The sequence below is a fragment of the Platalea leucorodia genome (assembly GCF_965183815.1).
Source record: "Platalea leucorodia genome assembly, chromosome: 3".
Classification (NCBI taxonomy): domain Eukaryota; kingdom Metazoa; phylum Chordata; class Aves; order Pelecaniformes; family Threskiornithidae; genus Platalea; species Platalea leucorodia.
In genome coordinates, this window is record NC_138825.1 from 15,651,272 (window position 1) to 15,673,031 (window position 21,760).

The window sequence follows — 21,760 nt, forward strand, 5'->3', positions numbered from 1 at the left end:
CTGGTTTTACTCAGCTCCCTTTTCTTGAATACTGGAAGTGGTCATCTGACCAAGCATGGGGTGTCCTGGGTACCCAGTGGTTATGGATGCAAGGGATCCTAGAGAAAGGCATCATCCCCAGAGAGCTGCATCACCAGGAGATGCAGGAACACTCTTATAAACTTTCCAAGATGAAGGCCTTTCTGCTCCTGAGACCCTGTTTCCCCCAATGAAGGGGAGCCACTGTTAAGCCCCATTTAGACATAGTGTGCATGAAGCAAGGGCTGAGTTGGGTCTGATGTTCACACAGGAATACAGGAACCCTGAACTGAGACACTCATGCCATGCCACAATGAAAAGTTGCTCCTTGAACTTACCTTGAATTTTGCTTAAATGTCACTTCATTCTTCTCGATTTTCAACATTTCTGCTAAGTAACTTTAAGAAATGTACAGACAACATAAACCTCCACTTGCTGTTCATGAGGAAAAAACAGATAAATAATGTTACCAATTCCTCAGGCTGAATCCAACACCCTAAAACACTTTGAGATGCCTTGCTATTAATAAAGAAATGAAGGGGAACTAATACTGCTCATTCCTTTTCCAGCCAGAGTGCATACATGCACTGGAAACCTCTGTGATGATCTGTTTTCCAATCAGCAGATATATAAAGTCTGTGTTATGGTTTTGTTGTTATTATACAACACAGAAGTTACTAGAAATGGGGGAGGAAGTCATAAGGTATCACTTCTGTGACACAATTAGAATCAGAATATCTGAAGGCTTGAAACCAGGTTGACAGGGGGAAAAAGGCTAAAATGTTGACAGAACAAAGTGAGATATGGAAGAATAAGAGCCAATGCCTGTGTGATTTAAATATTCTTTATCATTATGGGAATACTGAAAGCCCCGGGAAACACAGTTCACCACAACTTAGGAACAGCCACTGAATGTCACAGGACAAGGTGGTCTTCACCAGGAAAGAAGGAAAGCTTTCAAATATAAGTCAAACATCCTGAAGACACATCAGGAAAGGCCCAGATGATGCTCAGGGTGAGTCCAGCTTAAGCTGAGCCAACCTCTCACAGCTGTGGTTCAAACTGAGACTAGGTGGGTGCACTGAAACTTTAGCAAAGACAATCTGGACAGTCTTTGGACCAATGGTGTGGCAAGGTCCCATAAGGTCACTGAAGTTATTGCTTTACAATAGCTTCTGTGTAAGTGCAAGCTCCTAATTAATTGCTTAATTAGTTGTAGTCTGTAGAAACCTGCTTAGAACAATGCCATCTGTGTGACAAGGTCAAGGAATGAGGACACATTCAGCACAATTACTGAGTGTGGTGTCTTGAATGAAATCCAGAAATCTCAGTCTGGGACAGTTACTATTTAAATTAGTTCAAAGGCCCATGTGTCTCTGAGCACCAAATCCCATTTCCTGCGTTATCACACCTGGGAGGATTTGGAAATTACTCTGTCTGCCATTATCATCCCAAGGACCACCTTCAGCTTTTGTAGCATGTCCTTGCCATAGTGAAGGGAAGTGCTGGGAGCAGCTACTAGGCTCTGAACCATGGACAGGGAATTCTCCACCAACTTTTGGTACCCATTGTGAAGAGAGGACATGATTCCTTCCAGAGATCCCCCATCAGATGACTGAGCAACAAAATGTCCAAATCCCAGCCAGAGGTGTCTCCCTGAACAGACCTGGGAAGAGAGGATTTGGTCTTTCCTGCTCCCATCACATTTCTACACCTCTTGCTAGAGACAGAGACAGTAGCTGTAAGGAGAGGTCACTCATGGTGAGACACCTCATGATGCTGGGATGGACACTAACATCCATTGGCCATCTTTGGGACTGGGACCTGGGAATTCTTGGCAACAGCTGCTTTGAATTGCATCCTTTCTCCTGGACTTCATGATGGCAAAGTAGTCACTCCAAGGAGGGCAGGATGAGGAAAGTGGTTGAGCAGGGATTGCCAATTCCATCTCTCCAGCTCAATGCTGTGACCTCTCTTTTTTTATCCCTGGCCTCCCTCACCCTCTTGGAGGAAGCTGAGTCCCTCTGTGAACATGCATGGACTTGCATTCACCCAAGCAATCATGACTCTTTTTCACACTTCTTGGAAATAATAAAAGAAATGCCAAGATGTGGAAATGTCATTCATAGCTCATTGCTCATCGTGCCCCATAATGAGTGTATTTTAATACTAAACTGGCACGGGGGAAGGGATAAGAAAGATTTTTCACAATATGAAAAAGTTGGTGTTTTTCCCCCAAGCACATAAAATACTACATTAGTTTTATTACCAACAGTACATTAAGATCATGTGCCTTGATAGGTGCATTTTAATGTCCTGCCTACCTCTGTGGATACAGCTGGAGGCAAAGCATCCAGCAAATGTTATTGTTTAGATTAGGAAACAGTGTTTGGGAACAATGCAATAATATTAGATAATTAACTAATCTTTCACTTCTTAGAGAAAGATTTCAAGCATTTTAGGCACAAATGAAACAAGGGCTGGAAACAGGGTACCACAGAGACTGGTAAGAGGTAGGGTAAAGACTGTCATAGATCGAGGGCAGAGCTACTGAAGGAGGAGCGTACCTGTGTATCTGTATGCCCCTGGCAGTCTGAATTTCTAGTGGCTGCCTCAGAGAAGCTGTTACTGCTGGGCTCAATATTTTGTCCAGAGTCACAGGAACAAAGCGCAATCTCTCCATCTACTTTAATGGGACAGGTTTATTTTTTGTTGGTCTTGTTGGCTCTCAAGTTATTTGGCTGGCACGGAGCTTAACTTTACAGAGGTTCGCCTGGACACTGCCACTGTCTTTTACTGTGCTGCCTTCCAGGGTCCCATGATATGACTTCTTTATATGTTTTAGTTTTCACTTGAAGAAACCCTTGCACTCAGTGGGAAAGTCTATAGGCTCACTGCTGGGACAGCCATAGCAGCCATTTGCCCTGGAGGAAAACCTCAGGACATAACCACCAGGGAGGTGCACGCTGCTCAGGCACAACAGTTGAAAACGGAGAGACTTCTCCCTTCCTATCTCAGATATTGTATCAGTTTATACAACAGCTGTGTTCCTTTCCCAGGCTCTGCCTCACAGTGGGTCCTGAGACTCATCTATTTTGATACCACGCATAATCCAGTATTTAATTTAGGCTGAAGAGCATAGTCATTATTCGTGAAAATGCAGTGTACAGTTTTAGATACAAACTGCACAGCTGCAGGTAGGTCCTAGTCCCTTCCTTTTCAGCTGGTTCTTGTAGTTCATCACAAAATAAAGATATAAAAACTTTATTTCTTTTCTGCTGCTGGGAAGTCAGTCAATTCAATGAGGAGTTACAATTGTCTGGCCCGCATCTTTGGGTGTCTAGATCACTATATTCAAGTCTTCACTTCAAAGTGTTTTTCTGCAGCCCATTTGAAAGAGATATGTAGATTGTAATCAGAAGTGATCAATTCACTTTGCTGTGCATCCAAACAAAGCAGTAATTCAGTAGCCCTCACCAGAACAGCTGCTGAGAGATAGCAAGCTGTATATTCAAGATTAGAATACAGCCTTGGGTCTCTGGTACATGATGTTGATCTCTGGGAAGAAGGAAAAAAATACCTGAGTATTCTGCAGACCGATAAAAGGTTAACCTTAAGTCTTTGCTGTCGAAAACATCCATTCTTTTACTGCTGCATACATTAAACTTCAGATATGTGTGCCCCCTTTCATGTGTTTTTGTTTTGGAAAAGGGTGCTGTCACAGCGTGAGACGAAAGAAAGGTCTATTATATAAACAGCCCTCAAAGAACTACTCTAGACACACACTCTGTTCTCCTTGCCACAGGAGAATTCAAGAGGGATCATTTACCACCTTGGATGTGAGGAGCTTCATCTTGTCACCAGGCTTCTGAAGCAGTCACTGAAGCAGTATACAAAGCTTTTTGGCTTTTCTGGCAACCGAAGCAGACATTGGGATGGCCAGAATGGGGGGACCATGTTCTATTCCCAGATCTGCAATGCGTCTCTTCTTTTCTCATGCCTCTTTCAGCAGGGCAACCTACTAGGGAGGTGCAAAATCATGTGCCCTGTTTCTGCCATTGGACTGGGAGCCTGCTCCTTCTGTGTCCTCTCCTGGAATATAATCCGTCCTGGACACTCTGCCTTTGCAGATGTGAAAAATCAAGTATTTAGCTGGGACATGTGAGGATTACTAACAAAAGCCCCTCCATGACCCTGCTAACAAAATGCATTCTTGCTGTCTAAGCTAAAAAACACCAAAAAAACCACTGCGTAAGATTAAAAAGTTGTTTAAACTTAGTGAGAATTGCCTAAATGTCAGGGGGCCTGAACCCCCTGATCAACTGCTGTGGAAGATTTATTACCCTACTCTTCAGATGCCTACACCAGACAGGCCTCTGAATGATTTTGTGAATAGACAGACACACCAAGCTTAGTGGCAGGCGTGCAAGTAAGCTGTTGAAGGTGCATTATTCTGCACTGAAACAATCCTCACTGTCTCGTAAGCCTGTGAAATAATGAGCCAATAGATGAGCAACAAAAAGTAACAGCAGGATGAAAAGAGGATGCCAGGAGGGAATAATGTTTTATACCCTTGGAGCATGACTATATTGATACGTGTCTGGGCTGTGGCTGGCTCAGCATAATGTGCGAGGCATAAATGTCTGGCACAGAACTAATTCATGTACAAAGTTTGCCATTGTGCAGGATGTTCTTGCTAATAAAAGAGACCCCTCATCTCTTCAAACATTTTGAGTTGGTCTCTCTTCTGTCCCAAAACTTCCTTGTAATTAAACACCTGCATAATGAATTAAACGCTCCAGGGAATGTTATTTGCGAGCTACCTTTCCAATTATTTAAAATTAGCTTAAGGGCTAAAGCAATCAGGCCATTCATTAATCTAATCCCTTTTTGTAGCTGTAGTTCGTGACTTGGAAATGTGACCACAAGATCAAAAGGACAAAGAGGAATGAAGAGGAAATTACACAAGACACTTATAAAGTTCCCTGGCCCAAGACCTCACCCACAGCTCACTGAAATCAGCAGCTGCTGACACACAACGCACTCTAAATGGACATTTTCTTGTGCACACAAACATCTCTCTTCTCAGGAGACATCTACCCCGAAGGGAAAAGTTGGCATGAGCAAAGTCTACCCACACTCAGACCACTGGCTGGGAGCCAGCTCCAGCCTGGCAAGGAGAGAATTAGAGGTTTTGGTAGCTAATAAACCCCACTTCAGAGCAGCTATCACGGTTTGAGGCAGACCCTGGGGAATCAAAGGGCCATGAGACATCCTCTGCCATTCTGTCCACAACTAGGCTTTCCCTCTCTTCTGAAAGGAGCAGAAGTTGCAAGCCTTGAATGTACTGAACCATGTGACAAGGGATGCAAAGCCAAGGGATGTCACCCAAATGTCCCTAATAAGACGCCAGGGACATCCATTTTAGAGCTGCTCTTCCAAGAACAAGAGACTCAGCACTCTCACAGAGCGACATATGTTCCTGGCTATCTCAGCAGGTAGTTTCTCTCCATATCACGGTTGAGAGCAGCAGCCATGTTATTTTATGCTGGCACAGTCTGTGCTGTTCAGTATTCAATACCATCCTCTGCCCGGCAAATCTGCCATCTGCCTGATGGGAGCAAGGGGAGGAGTGTGGACAGGCAGCCAGCAGCAACCTTCTGCAGACCAGCCCTTGTGAATGCAGCCTTGTCCATGCCCTGGCCATGCGCATGCTCTGCACGCCCTGTGGGCTCTGCTCACCTGGGGCATTATCCTCTGAGCGTTTGCCTTTCACTCTGAGCCTGCACAGAGACACTTGGTGTCAAGGAAAAGCTCCAGCCCCACAAAAAGCTGTCCTAGTTAGGACAGAGATTATCATACCAACCTATTTAGTACCCATAGCTGCAACCACCTGCCTCATGAACATGCCTACATGTGAGCCACAGTGGCAGAGAAAGCCCCTTCATGCAATCTTACATTTAATCCATTTTAACTGAGGAAATCTCTTAACCTGCCTTTCTTCAAGCAAGACCTACCTGGAGGGGTAAGCTGGCCCTACCCAAGCTATCGCATCCCATGCCATGCTCCTAAATTAACTCTGCTCATCACAGGCTCTCTCCCACTCTCAGTTTCCACATCCAACACAGCATATTTCCCGCTCCTTGATGCCCTTTATTCCTCCTCAGAAAGGCTGAGGGATCCTCACTCTTGCTACTAGGCAGACTGGGTGCCTAAGCCCAGGTACTGGAGGGATCCACGTTGCACAGATGTTTATATATATATGTGTGTATATATATATAGATAGATATATACATTCTCACTAGTGGACCTCCATCCTGCTCAGAGAGAGGAGCAGGATGAGGTTGCTGGTGCTGTCCACATTTGTTGAGTGTTCTGAGTGTCTTTCTGTGATCTATGTGGCCAGCCATGTATATATGTAAATACATGGTGTACACGGTGTGTGTGTGCGCTCTGTGTGTGTGTGCCTGCTGGGAGTGCATCTTCAGCCTTGCTGCTGGTTGGACCTGTAGGCACGGAGCGGCAGCACCTTCGCCCCTCTCGGGCTGCTGGGTCTGGCATGACATATTTTCTTCTAACAGACTCTACTGTGACTAATGAACATGCATGGTCAGCAGTTCACTGGGCTTGTGCCTGTTGCTCACAGACCGACTTGTGCTGCTCAGCCCAGAAAGACAAGTGTGCAGAGCACTGCTCCCTCCCCCAGGGACAGACCCACCTCCAGGTTAGTATCAGTCATTTCCACAGACCTGCCATGGGCAGGATGCATGCAGGCAGCCCCTGCCCCAACCCCCTGCGTGGACAAGGTAGGCAAGGGGTGAAAGCCATCAGCTAAAAATGATCAGCATAGGCCATGCTCCTCAGAGCTAGGCTTGAGTATAGATGCAAGTCAAAGCACAAGATATGTATGTCTGAAGAGCCATATGCAAGTACGAGACAGCTGTCTTGTGGTAGCTAAAATTATGGTGTCATTTGATGATCTCGAAGTGCTTATCCTTGCAAGCACTGTGTTTTAACAGGAGTGCACACATATGCGCTCATACAGAGAGACAGTTTGCAAGCAGAGCTGTACGAGCAGTTTGCAAGCAATGTTCACCCCACATTTCCTCATATAAAACCTTGTTTTCAATGGTTTCAATCTCTTGCCAAACTTCAGGCCTGAAATCTAGCATGCCAGTCCTCCACAGCTATTCCTGTGTTACCAATGTGTCTGGAAGAACTCAGCTCTTTCTAAAGGTGATCACTGAGGAAAAGTCCCAGAGCATATAGCTCGTCCCAGTGAGAAGCTAAGCCCTGTGATATGAGTGTCTGAGAGCTACAGGCACCTAGATGTAAAGTCACGTAACCATGGACTGTCCCAGCATCGGTCGGGTGACCTGACCCTCTGTGTGAGTCCCTGGCTTAGTCCTTTCCTTGGTAAGACACAGTTGGCAAAGCCAGATCTTACACACAGAAGTGAGCGGAGAGGGGGTGATTTCCGGCATCTGAAGAGTTGGCATGTCAAGAAATAATAAATATTAGCTAAACAGAATCTATATTCATCAGCTATTAAGATTGAAACAGGCTCAGAGGAACCCATGTCATGGTGTCTGCCATCTACCTTGCAACTGGGACACAGCCTGGTGAGCGGTGGACCTCCCAGGGCCGGGGCTCTTGTGCAAGGACAGGGGTCATACCGTCAGCCCTTGGCCACCTTAGCAAGACACTGGCACAGAGTTCTGCTGAGACGATTTCTGCCACAAAAGACCTTAGCAGCTCCATGTGAGGAGGAACTCATTTTGACTTATTTTGACTCATTCCTGACACAGGAGGGTTTAATTGTCTGGAGGTTTTATTCATAACCATTTTACAGCTCTAAGACTACAAAACTTCATCAGAAGGTTGCCTGCATGTGCCCGCATGTGCCTGCACTCACAGTGCCAGATGAAGAACGCAGAGATTTGCTTTTTGAGTGATCAGTACAGACTGCTCAAAGCTTTGTGTGACCAACAGCAAAGACAGGGCTCATTAGCCCCAGAACACACCTGGTACCCTACATCCAAACTGTGCGACCCCCAGCAACAGCCCACCTTCAACTCAGGGCTTGCGTGATTTGGTATCCTGGTCCAAGACACCAAAAAAAGGACATTTTCATGTTATATTTAAGGAGGTTAAAGCTCATCTTATTTTGACAGTCAGCTCTTTTGCACAAGTGCTGCTTAGTCCAAGAAAAGATGCAGTGCTGAAAAATCAACAGCCTCTCTTGAACATGCAAAAGCCCGCTGTCTGCTTTGCTAGCATTGCTTCAGCAATGCTGACCAGCACATCCTGCAAGTATACAGCTTGGCCTGTTACTGCATATATAACAAGTAAAGAAAAATACCCCAGGTTTTTGTTTTTGCCTGGGCCTTTTCATCTCAGATACAAGGGGATGCAGCATCACCAGTACAAACACACGCTCATGGCTGTGGATGTCAACTTCTTTATAATCCATTATATTCTGTTTTCTGATGGAGAAAAGTGGGGCAGAGAGGAAAAAAAGCTAGGGTGGGCTGGTAGAGCATGGAAAGGTCTTACCAGCACCTCCAGCCAGTTTGGTGGAGTGTGGCACGTCACACTGCTGTCCTGTCTCATGTTTCTCCCCAATGGGGACTATAAGCCACATTTCTAACGAATAAACAACAGATAACACCTGGCTGTTATTTCCCTGTCCTTTTCAGCAGTGGCTAGATGTCAAAATCTGATGCAGAAAAGCAAAGAAAGTGAAATGCATTCATGTGTGCTGAGCATCTAATCTCTGGTCTCTGATAAAGGTTAAGTTCATACTGTCTTCTCCCTCCCAGTGGGGACACAAACATTATTTCTTTCGTCTCCCCGGTGACCACTGAAACATGTCAAAATACAGTTTTTTCAAAGCCTCTATCTCTGAAAACTGGATAGAAGGTAACCAAATGGTTCAGAAGTTATCCTGAAGAAAGAAAAGCGATTGCTTTGCCTGATCACGTATGCCTCGTGTCCATATGAAAACCGGAGAAAATCCTTTTACCCAGTGCGCAGTCCCTACTTTTCTTTAAAGACAATCCGAGCGATGATATTTGGAGCTGTGCTCACTCAAGCAATCCATGGGCTGGGGAAATAATTACAGAGCCGTACATCCCTCTATCACCGTGTGAAGGAGGTAATTACAGCGCCGAGTAAGCGCAGCAGATGGGAAGCGATTGCTCTCATGTGCTTGGATTGCAGTCTGCTGCTTGGCAGGTCTCATACTCGCCTCGAGTACTGTGTTCAGTTTTGGGCCCCTCACTACAAGAAGGACATTGAGGTGCTGGAGCGTGTCCAAAGAAGGGCAACGAAGCTGGTGAAGGGTCTGGAGCACAAGTCTTATGAGGGGCGGCTGAGGGAACTGGGGTTGTTTAGTCTGGAGAAGAGGAGGCTGAGGGGAGACCTTATTGCTCTCTACAACTGCCTGAAAGGAGGTTGTAGCAAGGTGGCGGTCAGTCTCTTCTCCCTAGTAACGAGTGATAGACCGAAAGGAAACGGCCTCAAGCTGCACCAGGGGAGGTTTAGGTTAGACATTAGGAAAAACTTCTTCACCAAAAGGGTGGTCAAGCATTGGAACAGGCTGCCCAGGGAAGTGGTTGAGTCTCCATCCCTGGAGGTATTTAAAGGACAGATAGATACGGTGCTCGAGGACATGGTATAGATGGACTTGGCAGTGATTGATAGGTTAACGGTTGGACTCGATGATCTTAAGGGTCTTTTCCAACCTTGACGATTCTATGATTCTATGATTCTATGTGCTGCCAGGGAGGAAAGTAGGTTTGGAGCTTGAGCACCTAAGCGTACTGAGAAGTGTCCCGTGGGAGTCTTCAGGTGTATGCCCACGCCAGCCTGACACAGCTCCATGGAGGTTGCACGGAAGCTGGATAGAGGTGTTGTACATACTCTTTTTTCTGTCTGGCTTGGCTGGCATCTCTTGGATGCTTTGGTGGGGACCTACTGGGGGTGAAGGGCTCCACATCACCACCCACATCCCACAAGAGAGCAGGTACAAAGTGAAGCTCATTCACACCAGCACAGACTTAGGTTTCTGATAATGAATTTCTTTTTACAGGAGGGAAAGAAATGTGTGCCAAGGTATTACTCTCTTTCCTAAAAAATAAACGCAGGGAGAAAATGAGGATTCAGACAATAAATCCTTGCAGGATTATCAACCCTCACCAAGCAGAAATCCTGACAGGCCCTGATATATCGTCTGACAGGTTTAATGGTAAACTTGACAAAACAAAAACATTTTTTTTTTTTAACTTCTTTCTCTGACTTACGAAGCTTCAGACTTGCCTACAATCTACAGAGCTAAAAACTTCTGTAAAAATGAAAACTGAGGTACCTGCATGACTCCAGAGGGTGGAGAATTATGAAAAAATAAACATAATGAGTTTTTTTTGATCAGACTCTGTTTGTGGTGGAGAGTTTTATGGTGAAAGGTATATGACATTTATATTTTCCTCTGCAAAGGCTTCACTGCAAACTGCACAAAACCCCCTCTGACTGAGCCCTTCAGACTCAGCTATAAGGTGTTAGGAAACCAGCTAATCCAAAAAATGGCAAACATAAAAACTTGTATGTCCCATTTGTAGAAAAGTGGAAAATTAGCCGATAAACACTGTCTACTATCAAAAATCAGAGTACTCAGAGACGTTATCCCTCCTGAGAGGTTACCCTAAAGCACTGGCCTCTGGAGAGGTCACCTGAATGGCTCATGTGCGCAAAGTCCCTGTAGCTTAGCTGTGACAGCTCAGGCGAGAGGGGAACCTGGACACCACTTAGGATGACACCAGTGAGATCAGGACACCTTGTGCCTGTGAGGCAATGGGAGTCACATCCCGATCTCATGGTCCGAAGAAAAAAGCATGATGGAAGACGGGATATGTGGGAAGAAAATGGCCTCGTCCTGACAGCTATTTACTGGTAGCTGTGAGAGAGAGCAGTACCGGGCAGCCACAAGCAGTGGGTGTAAGTCTCTTGTGAGAAGGAAAACACAGATCAAAACAGAAGCAAGAAAAAATGAGCGGGGATACAACATAGTGATGGCCTCAGGCTCTCTGTTTTACTGAGAGAAGATGAAAAGCAGCAACTTTCAGTGTTGCTTGGGATAGGAAGATCACCAGGCAATGCCCTACTCGTGAAAATTGGATATCCCAATCGAAAGGAACTGCTTTTGCTTTCACAGAGTGCATTTCTGAATCCACTGCTCCTCCCTGCTGGCTCAGCTAAACCTGATGCACATCTTTGTTTTCACCATGCAGGCAGAGCCTGCACAGCTGCATCATTTGATACAGACAGCGTGCAAGAAGCCCTAAGTCAGCAGCACATTCGCAAGAGTCTTGGTGGAAAAACTAAAAGTCCCACACAGAGCAGAAATAGTCCCTGCAAGGAAGCACATTGCTTTTATGGAACACAGGGGAAAATAATCTTTCTATTTGTAAAGAGCATCTCTGAAACCTTACAACACTGATCCTTGTATAATTATTTTGCACCATGACATAGACATATACAGTGTAAACGTACTGCCAGGTGCTGCAGGAATAAACTGAGAGCACCTGTCCCTTTGGACTGAGCTGCACTGCAAATATAATATCACCTGCAAATCAGGCCTTCATCTGTAAATGCATTGCACACCTAAAGGAGACCAGGTTTTTTAAAAAATTTCACCACAAGTGCTAAATTCTGGCACAAAGAATCCATCCACCACCTCTGAAGTTCCTATGTGTTACAATTTTTTCCCAGACTGAGCCTTGTTAGTAGAAATACCCAAGAGACTTTTGAAAACATGACATTTTCAAGAGCTCAAGCAACAGCAAAAAAAAGTTTGAATGCAAGTGCCAAGTTTTGATCTTTAGTTATAGTTCTGACTTTTGATAAAGGACAGGGAATGTTAGACTACCCTTTTGTATTAACAAGAGATCTCAAAAGTTATTCAGGAGTTTAAGTTAAAAGACCTATATAAATAGAAATCACGTGCTAATAGGACATAATGTTTTGCTACCTCACATATAAAATATAATTCTGAATGGTTTCTGCTCCAAAGTATGAGTCAATACCGCTGTTGGTATTAGCTTAGGTAGGTGCAGGATTTCGGTGGTTTACACCATCTATTTTAGCCAGTTCTCAGCCATAGAAGGTTTTGGCCTTAATTTGAGCTCAATTTTTTCACTGGAAAATGCCAATTTGTTGGACGTGGGGTTTTGCAGAAGTGCCATTTTCAGTGAAGGCTGGTGGTTTCTCAGGACCGTAATGGACCTGCTGGAGGGGAAGGCAGGCAGCGAAGGTACCTGCCTGGGAACTCGGGGAGCGGACAGACTGACATGCCTGTGCTGGACTGCGATGCACAGGGACTTGAACACCTTTCTGCCAGAGATTTGGGAAAGGAGTTCTCAGCTGATTCAGCTGTTGGAGAGAGCTAAGAGGAGAGCTGTGAGGAAAGGAGCGTGCAGGGGTGATGTTATTATCACCATTCTTTAGTGGGAAGAGAAGAAAAAATTTTTATTTCCAATATAAAAACAAAAAGCAGAAGTCAAAACTCTTCAGAAATACAGTCCTTCCTCCAGCTGGATTCAGCTACAGCTTGCCTTGGTGAATCCAAGGGGTCAATTAACAAAGATTAATTTACTGCCTCTCAACCTAATAAAAGCAAAGCACCTGCCTGACCTTTCTTGCTGGCAGCTCCTAGTTTTAGGTAGTCACATTCAGCAGTTCCCCATCGTTATGCTAAACCAAACCAACACCCAAGTTTCCATTTTCCAGGACCTAAATCCTTCAGCAAAATATCATCATCTTTCACTGCCTTCATGTGAACTTTTCCACCTTCCTTATGCTCCCGTTGAGGTAGTAGGGTCTTATGGATTCAAGCTGGCCCCTGGGATCAGTTCACAGCTATTGTGGATGCCCTGTCCTTCGTACACTGGCTCTCAGCACACATTTAGTTTCTCAGCCTTACTGCTTTTTAATACTTAATTATGTTGTTTATTTTGCATTTATTGGACTGTGCTGTGCTTTCATTGCTTAGATAAAACTAGCTAGCAATCCCCAGGCCTCCTGAAGGAACGCTACCGCAGGAAATTAATGAATGCACTATTTTCCCCAGCACAGAACAAAGACACTGCTAATAGAGACAAACTCTCAACCCTTCCTCAGCTGCAGCATTGGTGAAAAATCCTGCCCAGTCCATGCATGTGAAGAGATGTGGCCATTGAAACTGATGACGAATATCTCCACCTGAAAGACCAAACGCCAGGATAGTAAAGCATGTGCAGACCCCACCTGACACTTTACTTTTTGCTGTCACCATCATCAGGCAAAACCCTTGACCCAAACTTGAGAAATCAATAGCACTCAAACAAGGCAACTTGTTATTTTCCACTGGACAAACTTAATTGTCTCAGAGGCTTCAAGTTCAATGACAGACACTTCATTTAAACCAAAAAATAGTAGTGCTGTATCTCTTTCTTTGATATTGAAGACTAGGATTCTTCAGATCTGAAGTGCCTGCTCTGGCTTGACAAATACCCAGTGATGGTAGACATTTAGAACAGGCAGATTAGACAGACAGGTGAGAGGGTGAATGATTTTGGTGCTGTGGAGTACAGACTGTAGTTTGTAATAGGCATTGCTACCACCAGCAGATAGATTATAAGCGAAGGTTTCCTTGAAGTCATTGATGAGACTTCCAGTGTGACTCCTTTTCTGTCACGTTACATTATCTGCCATGCTGGGAAACTCAATAATTACTCTGCAGGCACTTACAAAGGCATACTTGTCGAAACAAATGATGGGGCATGAGGTGATTGTTAGGCACAGGCTGGAAACCAGCAAGCCTGTCTCATGAAGGAAACAAACCAGAACACCATCACTTCTCTGGTAAAAAATATTTCCATATTAAAATTGGACAAGAAGAACAGACTGAGCAATTTTTCAGGGGGAAAGGAAATGGTTCTTGGAAAGCAAATTCACTTCTGCAGAACAGAAATTATTTTTCTGCTCCTGGAAGGGTATTACCTGGTTTGCTTTTCCAGATGATCAGCTTGGGAACCAATAGCTCAGTTTTACCAATGGGAAATCCAAGTGTTTGAGATAGCAAGGGTGTTTTCCACTCAAAAGTTGTGTCCACAGAAAATCCGTAGCTGGACACTGCATAACCTGACATGGAACCTGACCGTTGTCAAGTAAAACCCAAAATATTTTGTAGACTCCTCCCTCAGTAAAGTACCTCACAAGGCAACCACCACTATCACAGAGACACATCAAGGTGCGGAACACACTACCCTGTTTAACCAACTCCCACTACCCTGGAGAATGTCTTGCCCACATTTGGGTCTTGGTGAACTTTCCTTGCTGGTGTGGGTTGATGGCTACTCTGTGGATGCAAAACTCTGAATTAGCAGGAGACGTTTTAACATTACCTCATGAGACAGGTAAAAGGCAGCGATTCCCAGTGGCCAGAAGCAGCAGAGCATGGAGAACACCGTGAGGCCAAGATGATCTCTTGGTGGCATCATCAGGAAATTGTCTTCACTTTCGGTGTCACTTGAGTAATCGCTCTGGAATAGCAAGGGAGAGAGAAATGTAGAGGTGCTGGTTAATGATATCATTATTTCTCCTCTGTCATGGGCCAAGGCTGTGATCATCTGCCCATAAAACTCTCCCCAGTCACACCAGGGCAATTCCTCAACATCAAGACAGGCCTCCAGCACTCATAGCAGAAGGCTTCTGGTGACCCACCCTGGAGTCTCTACCATGCAGGGGTCTTTAGACAGGGCCAGCTCTGGGGGCACTTGTACGCTATTCATCAGGGCCCATGCACCCATTCTGCTCTGCTGTGGCTCCACAGCGACAGGACCACAGGAGTTAGCATGCCCTCCTGCAGCGTCCACACCAGCCAGTGGCATCCTTCAGAAGGACTTCAGGATTGGGACTCTGGCCATGGCACATCTCCCTCCCTGCCCTGCTGAAAGGCTCACGAGGGCACTAACCCCCTGTTTTAGCAGCACCCCAAAGGGAGGCTGAGAGACCCAAACCTTTATGTCTGCACCAAAATCAAACAGGAGAGAAGTGGGAGCACAGCTCAGACGCAGGGTTATCTCCGCAAGTCCCAAGGTTGGGACTGCAGCTGCCCTGTCAGCACCAACGCTTGGGGAAGCCGCCCCAGCCAGCACCACAAAGTCAGCCCTCTTTTTCTCTCCTACTTCGTGCACAGCACTGGCTAGCAGGTGTCCTCCTTACAAACCCCAAGGGAATCTCCGTTCCCCGACTATGTCACAGCCTCCATCACTATTGCATGAACCTGAAAGCAAGAAATGAGAAATGACAAGAGATTGAGGAAATCACTGCGGGGAGCTGAAAAGGGCACATTTTACATATTCCTCTTTCAGGAATGAAAGAAAGCGAGTCTCTAGCTGGACAAACCAGGACAAACCTGAGCTGGGCTGGCACTTCGGAAACATAATGTCACATATCTAATGCAGAAGGAGCTGTAAGCATTGGGTGCTCTGCATCTCCCAACTCAAATGCCACTCTTTTGGAAGGTCACTGCTTAGGTGGCCAGGAGAATGTCAGCCAGACATTACCCAATGGGGACAAGGTGACAAATGTGGTGCAAACCTAAGTATAAGGAACCAAGGTAGCAAAAGGTGAAAGACAAAAAAGCATGAGTTGCTCCAGCAGCAATGGGATGCTGCCAGATTTACAGTGTATAGGTAGAAGCACCTGCCCAGGCATGTTTCTTAGATGCCCCATGGTCAAGCTGCAGCAACCCTGACCTAGCAAAAGTTTCTTTCATGGTGATTACTAGGACTGGTCCACAGGGACCTGACTGCCCCACTGCTGAGTGAGTACAATTCTCCAGCACACCAGGAGTGGAAGAGAGCCTGCTCTCTGGTGGCTTCCTCCTCACCTGCAGGGAGTCCACATGCAACAACAGGCACTGAGGCTGCGGTTATTCCAGGCTTTGGAGTTACAGCTTTGGTGCAAGAAGGGTCCTGCAAAGCTTTTTAACTCACCCTGGGAGCACCTCCAACCTGAGACGAGGTGGCCAAAAATCTTCTCAAAAAACCCTTTTGTAGTTGCATATTCTTCACTGATAGTAGGAGAAATGCTGTGCAAAATGCTACTGAAAGGAAGACATCTGTGTCACATTTAGAAACTTACCTTTTTGGGCATGGGTTTTGTGTCCCTCTTAGAAACTTAGCAGTCTGTTCAGGAGTTTTTGGCCTTTGGGCCAAAAGTGACATTGCTCTACCAGTGAGCTCTAAGTGAGAAACTCCTGAACAGGCTGCTAACTGTGCAAGACAGGAAAATGAACCCATGTGCAAGAAGGTAAGTTTCTAAAGATGCCACTAGTGAGCCACGACTCAGAAGAACCTAGGAAATGCTGGCAGCCTAATGATATTTGAAAGATATTTGCACTGGGCAAAGGGATCTCCTCCCAAGCTGACCCATTTGGGGAACCCACCAGGTGACATGACCCATTGCTTGCTAACAGGAGAGGGTCTGCTTTGACAGATATTGCTGCCAAGCACCTGCCACAGACCAGAGGGGCCTGGGAAGGAGAGGTGGGGGGACCAGACAGGTCCCATGCACTGAGATTGTGTGGTGCATGTGAACACCAACACGTAGAGCACCCCAGCCTGTGTTGGGAGTCTTGATGCCTCAGCAGAAGTGACAGAGCTCCATTTGGCACAAACTCAATAGAATTCCACTGCTGAAGGGACACCCGCTGATGCTGGTGTACGGTGTTTAAGCATGGTGACTTCCCTTTCTGCTTTAATTTTCAGAACAGGCCATGTAAGTCATTTTTAATACCAATAATCTTTCCTTTCAAGAGTAAGAGAAGAGAAGGGGAGGGAGGAAATCCACAACATTGCTGAAACGGTTTCTTGAAACAGTGCCCTTCCCTGAACTTCATGACAGGTAAGATACAAAAACAAAAAAGCTTTTGATTTCCCCGTTCTTGCCTGGGTAGTGTGCTGGCATTCTATCTGTGGAGACTACCTGTCTGATATTTCAAATTGCCTTTTCTTGCAGATGAAGATGAAATGGGGCAAAGATTCTCTAGATAACTTTGATCAAGTGCTGAACCAAAAAATTATCATTTATGCTGCTTTTCAAAGGGACTAACCATTCTCAGGGTGGTGGTGTCACAACATCTTAGAGAGCTTCCATGCCAGCTGAAGAGGTGGCTGTTAGATTGCAAGAGGATAATTGTGGAAGTTTTCTTAGTTATGCAAATATAAAAACCCTTACTGGGGAAGATTAAGTCACTATAGGCTCATAGTAATTGAACACTAGTGACACTGTGAATGCCATTTTGATGAGCCAAGTTCCCACAGTACACACTGGATCAGATGACCTGACTGTCAATCACCAAGAGTGACAGAATAATTCTGATCAGAAAGCCCTGACCATGTAGTCCAGACATGAATCAGAAGGGTGAAAAAAAGGAAAAAAGTCATAAATCACAGAAAAGAAATGCAACAGCAAAAGGTACCTCTTACCTTCCAGCTAAACACTCACTTCTCCAAGCAAACCTTCCTCCCTGATGTTCTCCCTCTTACAACACAATACCCAGTCCTGAGCTTACTGAGAGATTCTCCCTATCCAGAAACCTTTCTGACACTGGGAAGCTTTTGACAATTTGGCTACCTAGCTGGCTGTCTTCACTTGTTCCTGGTTCTGCAAGAGCTGCACCCTGACACTGGAGGAGCTGGACATTAGGGGTGCTGAGGAGTCAGAATTACTTTCACCAATTACAGTCGCTTTGGGTTAGCAGACTAATCCTACACAATCACTAACATTCTTGTTCACAGCACTGCTCCTTTCATATTTAACAGTCTCTTTATAAATTTACATGGAACTTTTCACAATTATACCATAATTTCACTAATCTGACTGAAAGCTTTTAACTCTTGCAGTAGTTAGAGAATAGCATAACTAATTAATTTTTAAGGTTTGGGTAGCGAGCAAGACTGCATAGATGAATTTTTCTTTATTTAATGAGTTTAAGTAATGTGAAATATCAAACTATCAGCTTTTTCTTTCTACAGGTGTACCACCAGTGCATCTTTGAACCAAATAATAAGCAATCAAAAGAGAACTTGCGCAACCATTAAAACAAATACCTGGCAAAGAGCATCCCTTTCTTGGTTGAGATATTCTGTTCATCAGCAGAGCAAAGATCCCTGATAGTTACTATCCTAACACCTCCCAGACACAATCCAGTCATCCTCTTTGAAAAGAGCTCTTCTATTCTGTCAGTCAGATGACATCACTGTCTTCATGATGCTAGAAAAATCTTAGGATGAAACAAGGCAAAATACATCCTGATGCAGCTGCAACTGCATAAGTGACAAGAGACAGGAGGATCACAGGGTGCCAAGGAACAACAGCAGCAGCAGCTGACAGTGTCTTCAGGACACTGAGGGATTCACTCCTTTTCAGACATGGCATCTGGTTCCAGCAGTTTCCACTGCAATTGCACAACCACTTCTAACCACAACGCACAGAGAATATTTACAGAAGGCAGTGCCTTTCCACCACAAGTCAGGCTCTGTGTTGGAGACACATCTTTGTGCTTTAACGTGAAAGATTTAATCTCAGCAAGGTCCACAGTCCTTCCCCTTGCCAAGTGAGCTGCGCTCTCTGCAGCCCATGCGAGGTGCTGCTGTGAGAACAGATACCTGTGCAAATGGCCCTGTAAGAGAAATGACGTATCTCTGAAATTACTGAGCACACAGTGGGGATTTCCTGCTTCCAATGGATCCTTTGTCACAAAAGCAGTTATTGCAATGATGACAACCCTCCTCATCCTCACTGATTACTGCTGCGTGTCCCTCACCAATACACTTGGAGTTCAGCTGAGAAGACAGCACAGGATAAAGCAATCTTAGTCTCAGTTTATCCACAAGCCCTTTTGTGGCTGTTATGAGGAAGAGATGACCTCAGGAGTGCAGGCAAGACTGCAGTTACCAGGAGATCATGTCCCAGAGGACACCTCCCCAGAGCATGAATTCCTGCAGAAAGCACAGTGCCCTGCCCAGATGAATGTTGATTACAGCAAATGACAAAAAAATCAAGCAGCTCCTTCCCTTCCCTTCCCTTCCCTTCCCTTCCCTTCCCTTCCCTTCCCTTCCCTTCCCTTCCCTTCCCTTCCCTTCCCTTCCCTTCCCTTCCCTTCCCTTCCCTTCCCTTCCCTTCCCTTCCCTTCCCTTCCCTTCCCTTCCCTTCCCTTCCCTTCCCTTCCCTTCCCTTCCCGCCCTCCCCTGCAGGAAAGAGACCTGAAGTCAATGGCCTGTTTCCCCAGAGGACACCATCAAGGAAGGCTTTCACTGGGTGAACCAGCTGGGATGCCCCCACACAAGCTCTTCGACTCTGTCTTATTTACACATTTTTCAATGGTGCACATCTCTGCAACCCTAAAATGCATTAGGCACAAGCAATGTGGGCAGGATATAAACTGGATTTTTGCAGAAACTGTGGATGTGACAAAGGATGAAGAGGAGAAATGAACTTTGTTGGGTTAAAGGAGGTGTCTACTTCCCAGACATGGAGTGTGTTGGATTTTGCAGCTGCTGAAATTTGGGTGCTAAACAAACCAACAGGAAACCTTGACCTCTGTATTCGAGGGGACTGCTTCTGACACTTCCCAAATGACCTGCGCAAGTAGCCAGCCTTGAACGTAACCACAAATGTGGCTACCCTGGAGACTGGTAGGATGAAGCTGAAACAGCAATGAATTTTAGTCTGTGAAATTCAACTAGCTGCTTCAGTTGATGATAGTAATGCTTCCTCAGCAATGAGTGCAGAAGGGAGGGAAGAGAAAAGAGGATATTTAAGATGGGATACCAAATCACATAGATACCCCATTCTTGAAAGGACCACGGCCTGGGAGCAGGAATCACCGGGCACAGAGCAAGGCTGTCTGTATACAGAGCTGAATGCGGGGTGTGCACTTTGGAGTGTGTTTCACGAGGCAGCGACCCCAAGAAGGACCACTAGACTAGAGTGTTCAGTCAAGAGCAAGCTGAAAATAAACCTCCTCTGTGATGCACCACAGGAGGAATGAAGGTGATCAATGGAGAGGGAAGGAAAGGTACAGTACTACAGACATGTACATAATGGGTCCGGTTCTGGTACCACTGTTTCCCAAGTGTGTTGGAGAAATCAGGAATCAGACGGCAGGTACATGCATCATGCCACAGAAAATCATCTACACAGGAAGAAAGTAGCAAAGCCAACTTCACTTGTAAGATAAATTTAAGATGTAATTTCATCACAGTCTCTAAGTGCCTGCATGAGTAGATAATTTCTGATCAGAGACAGCTCTTTCATTTGGCAGAAAAGCAGAAGAAACCCCAGTGACTGAAAGCAGAACAGATGAAGAGCAGACACAAGGTGCAGATTTTTAACAGAGGTCGTGATGAACACTTTTCTGCAGTTGTAATGGATTTTCTATTACACAAAGCCCTCTCTTAAATTGAGGCTAGCTATCCCTAAAAGCTATGTGCTTTACCTCAACCTAGACATTATGAGTGAACAGAGGCTCTGCAGACAGCCTGCCGTGGGCTGCCTGCGACATACCGGAGGCTGGACTTGATGGTTACATAGTCTCTTCCAGTATTAAAACGCTAGGCACACTGGTGAAATCAGACAACAAGGTCTGCTGTGAACCACAGCTGCCAGCAACCGTTGATGGATATTCAGGAAACAGCCCTTTTGGTATTACTCCTTTTTTCCTTCAAAGCAACCAATTCAGCAACATGCACACACTGCATACAAAACTAATTTCTGGTATGTCCCTGTGGGATCTGCTTCAAATCCAGATGGTCCAGTGGTCTGTTTTTGAGAAAGACCAACACATGATGCAACTATAAGATAATATGTGCTCTGTTTCCCTCCACACAATGCCTGTTTCAGTAATGCAGTTAAACATGATGCCCTATTCTGACCAGCACTCTGCATCCCTTTGCTCTTCTGCAAGCAGTCTGAGTTCACCTAAATGCAGCAGACGTCAAAGGCAGCATGCTGGATGGTAGCTCTCCCACCAAGGGCTGTAGTTTATCACTGCTCTGCCTCAATACACTTACTCATCACTGAGCAGCATCTGGCTGATGCTTACTTAAGAGGTGATGTCTCTAAAACCTGTTGCCATTATGGATTCTTTGTCAGGGAGATGTAATATTTACTTTTTTTATTTTGCCTGTTTGTTTATTTCTTTTTACCATTTTGAGTTTTGCAGTTGCTCCCCTTCAATTTTAAAGGTATTTAAATGACCCATAATCCACTAACCCTGACCTAGTCCAGCTCCTCTTGTTTCCCCAACTCCCAGTCTAAATTGCCTTGTCAGTCAAGCAGCCAGAATGGGCTCACAGAGGTCTCTCCTTGCTTGGAAAGCTTTTCATCTATAACCTTGCAAAACCGAAATGTATCAGGGGCAAAAAACCCTGGATGCAGCTGTCTAAGCCCATTCTTCCTCCTGTCCCCCTGGATTTTGATCATCTCTCTTGTGATGTTTTCTAGACACCCACAGCCAGTCTGCCTATAGCTCATCAGTAACTTCCATTCAACACATTGCCACTGGAAGGGGATTACTGCAGACAGCAATAAACAGATCCATACTAAAACAGGCCAGCTGCCACAGTCTCCTAAATCACACTCTTTCTCTGGGAGAGCAGTAATCACAGCCATAAAGTAAATATCCCTAATCTTC

The 21,760-nt window shown here is 45.3% G+C and overlaps 1 protein-coding gene across 1 annotated transcript in view; it reads right to left on the bottom strand.

Annotated features, from left to right (window-relative positions):
* The window catches only part of SYNDIG1 (synapse differentiation inducing 1), a gene marked incomplete at both ends in the record, with an annotated part of 67,385 nt that overhangs the window by 38,095 nt on the left and 7,530 nt on the right, over nt 1–21,760 (bottom strand). Inside the window, one exon of the mRNA XM_082305607.1 lies at nt 14,460–14,597. Coding sequence (XP_082161733.1) covers nt 14,460–14,597 — 138 coding nt within the window. The remainder of the gene's footprint in view (nt 1–14,459; nt 14,598–21,760) is intronic.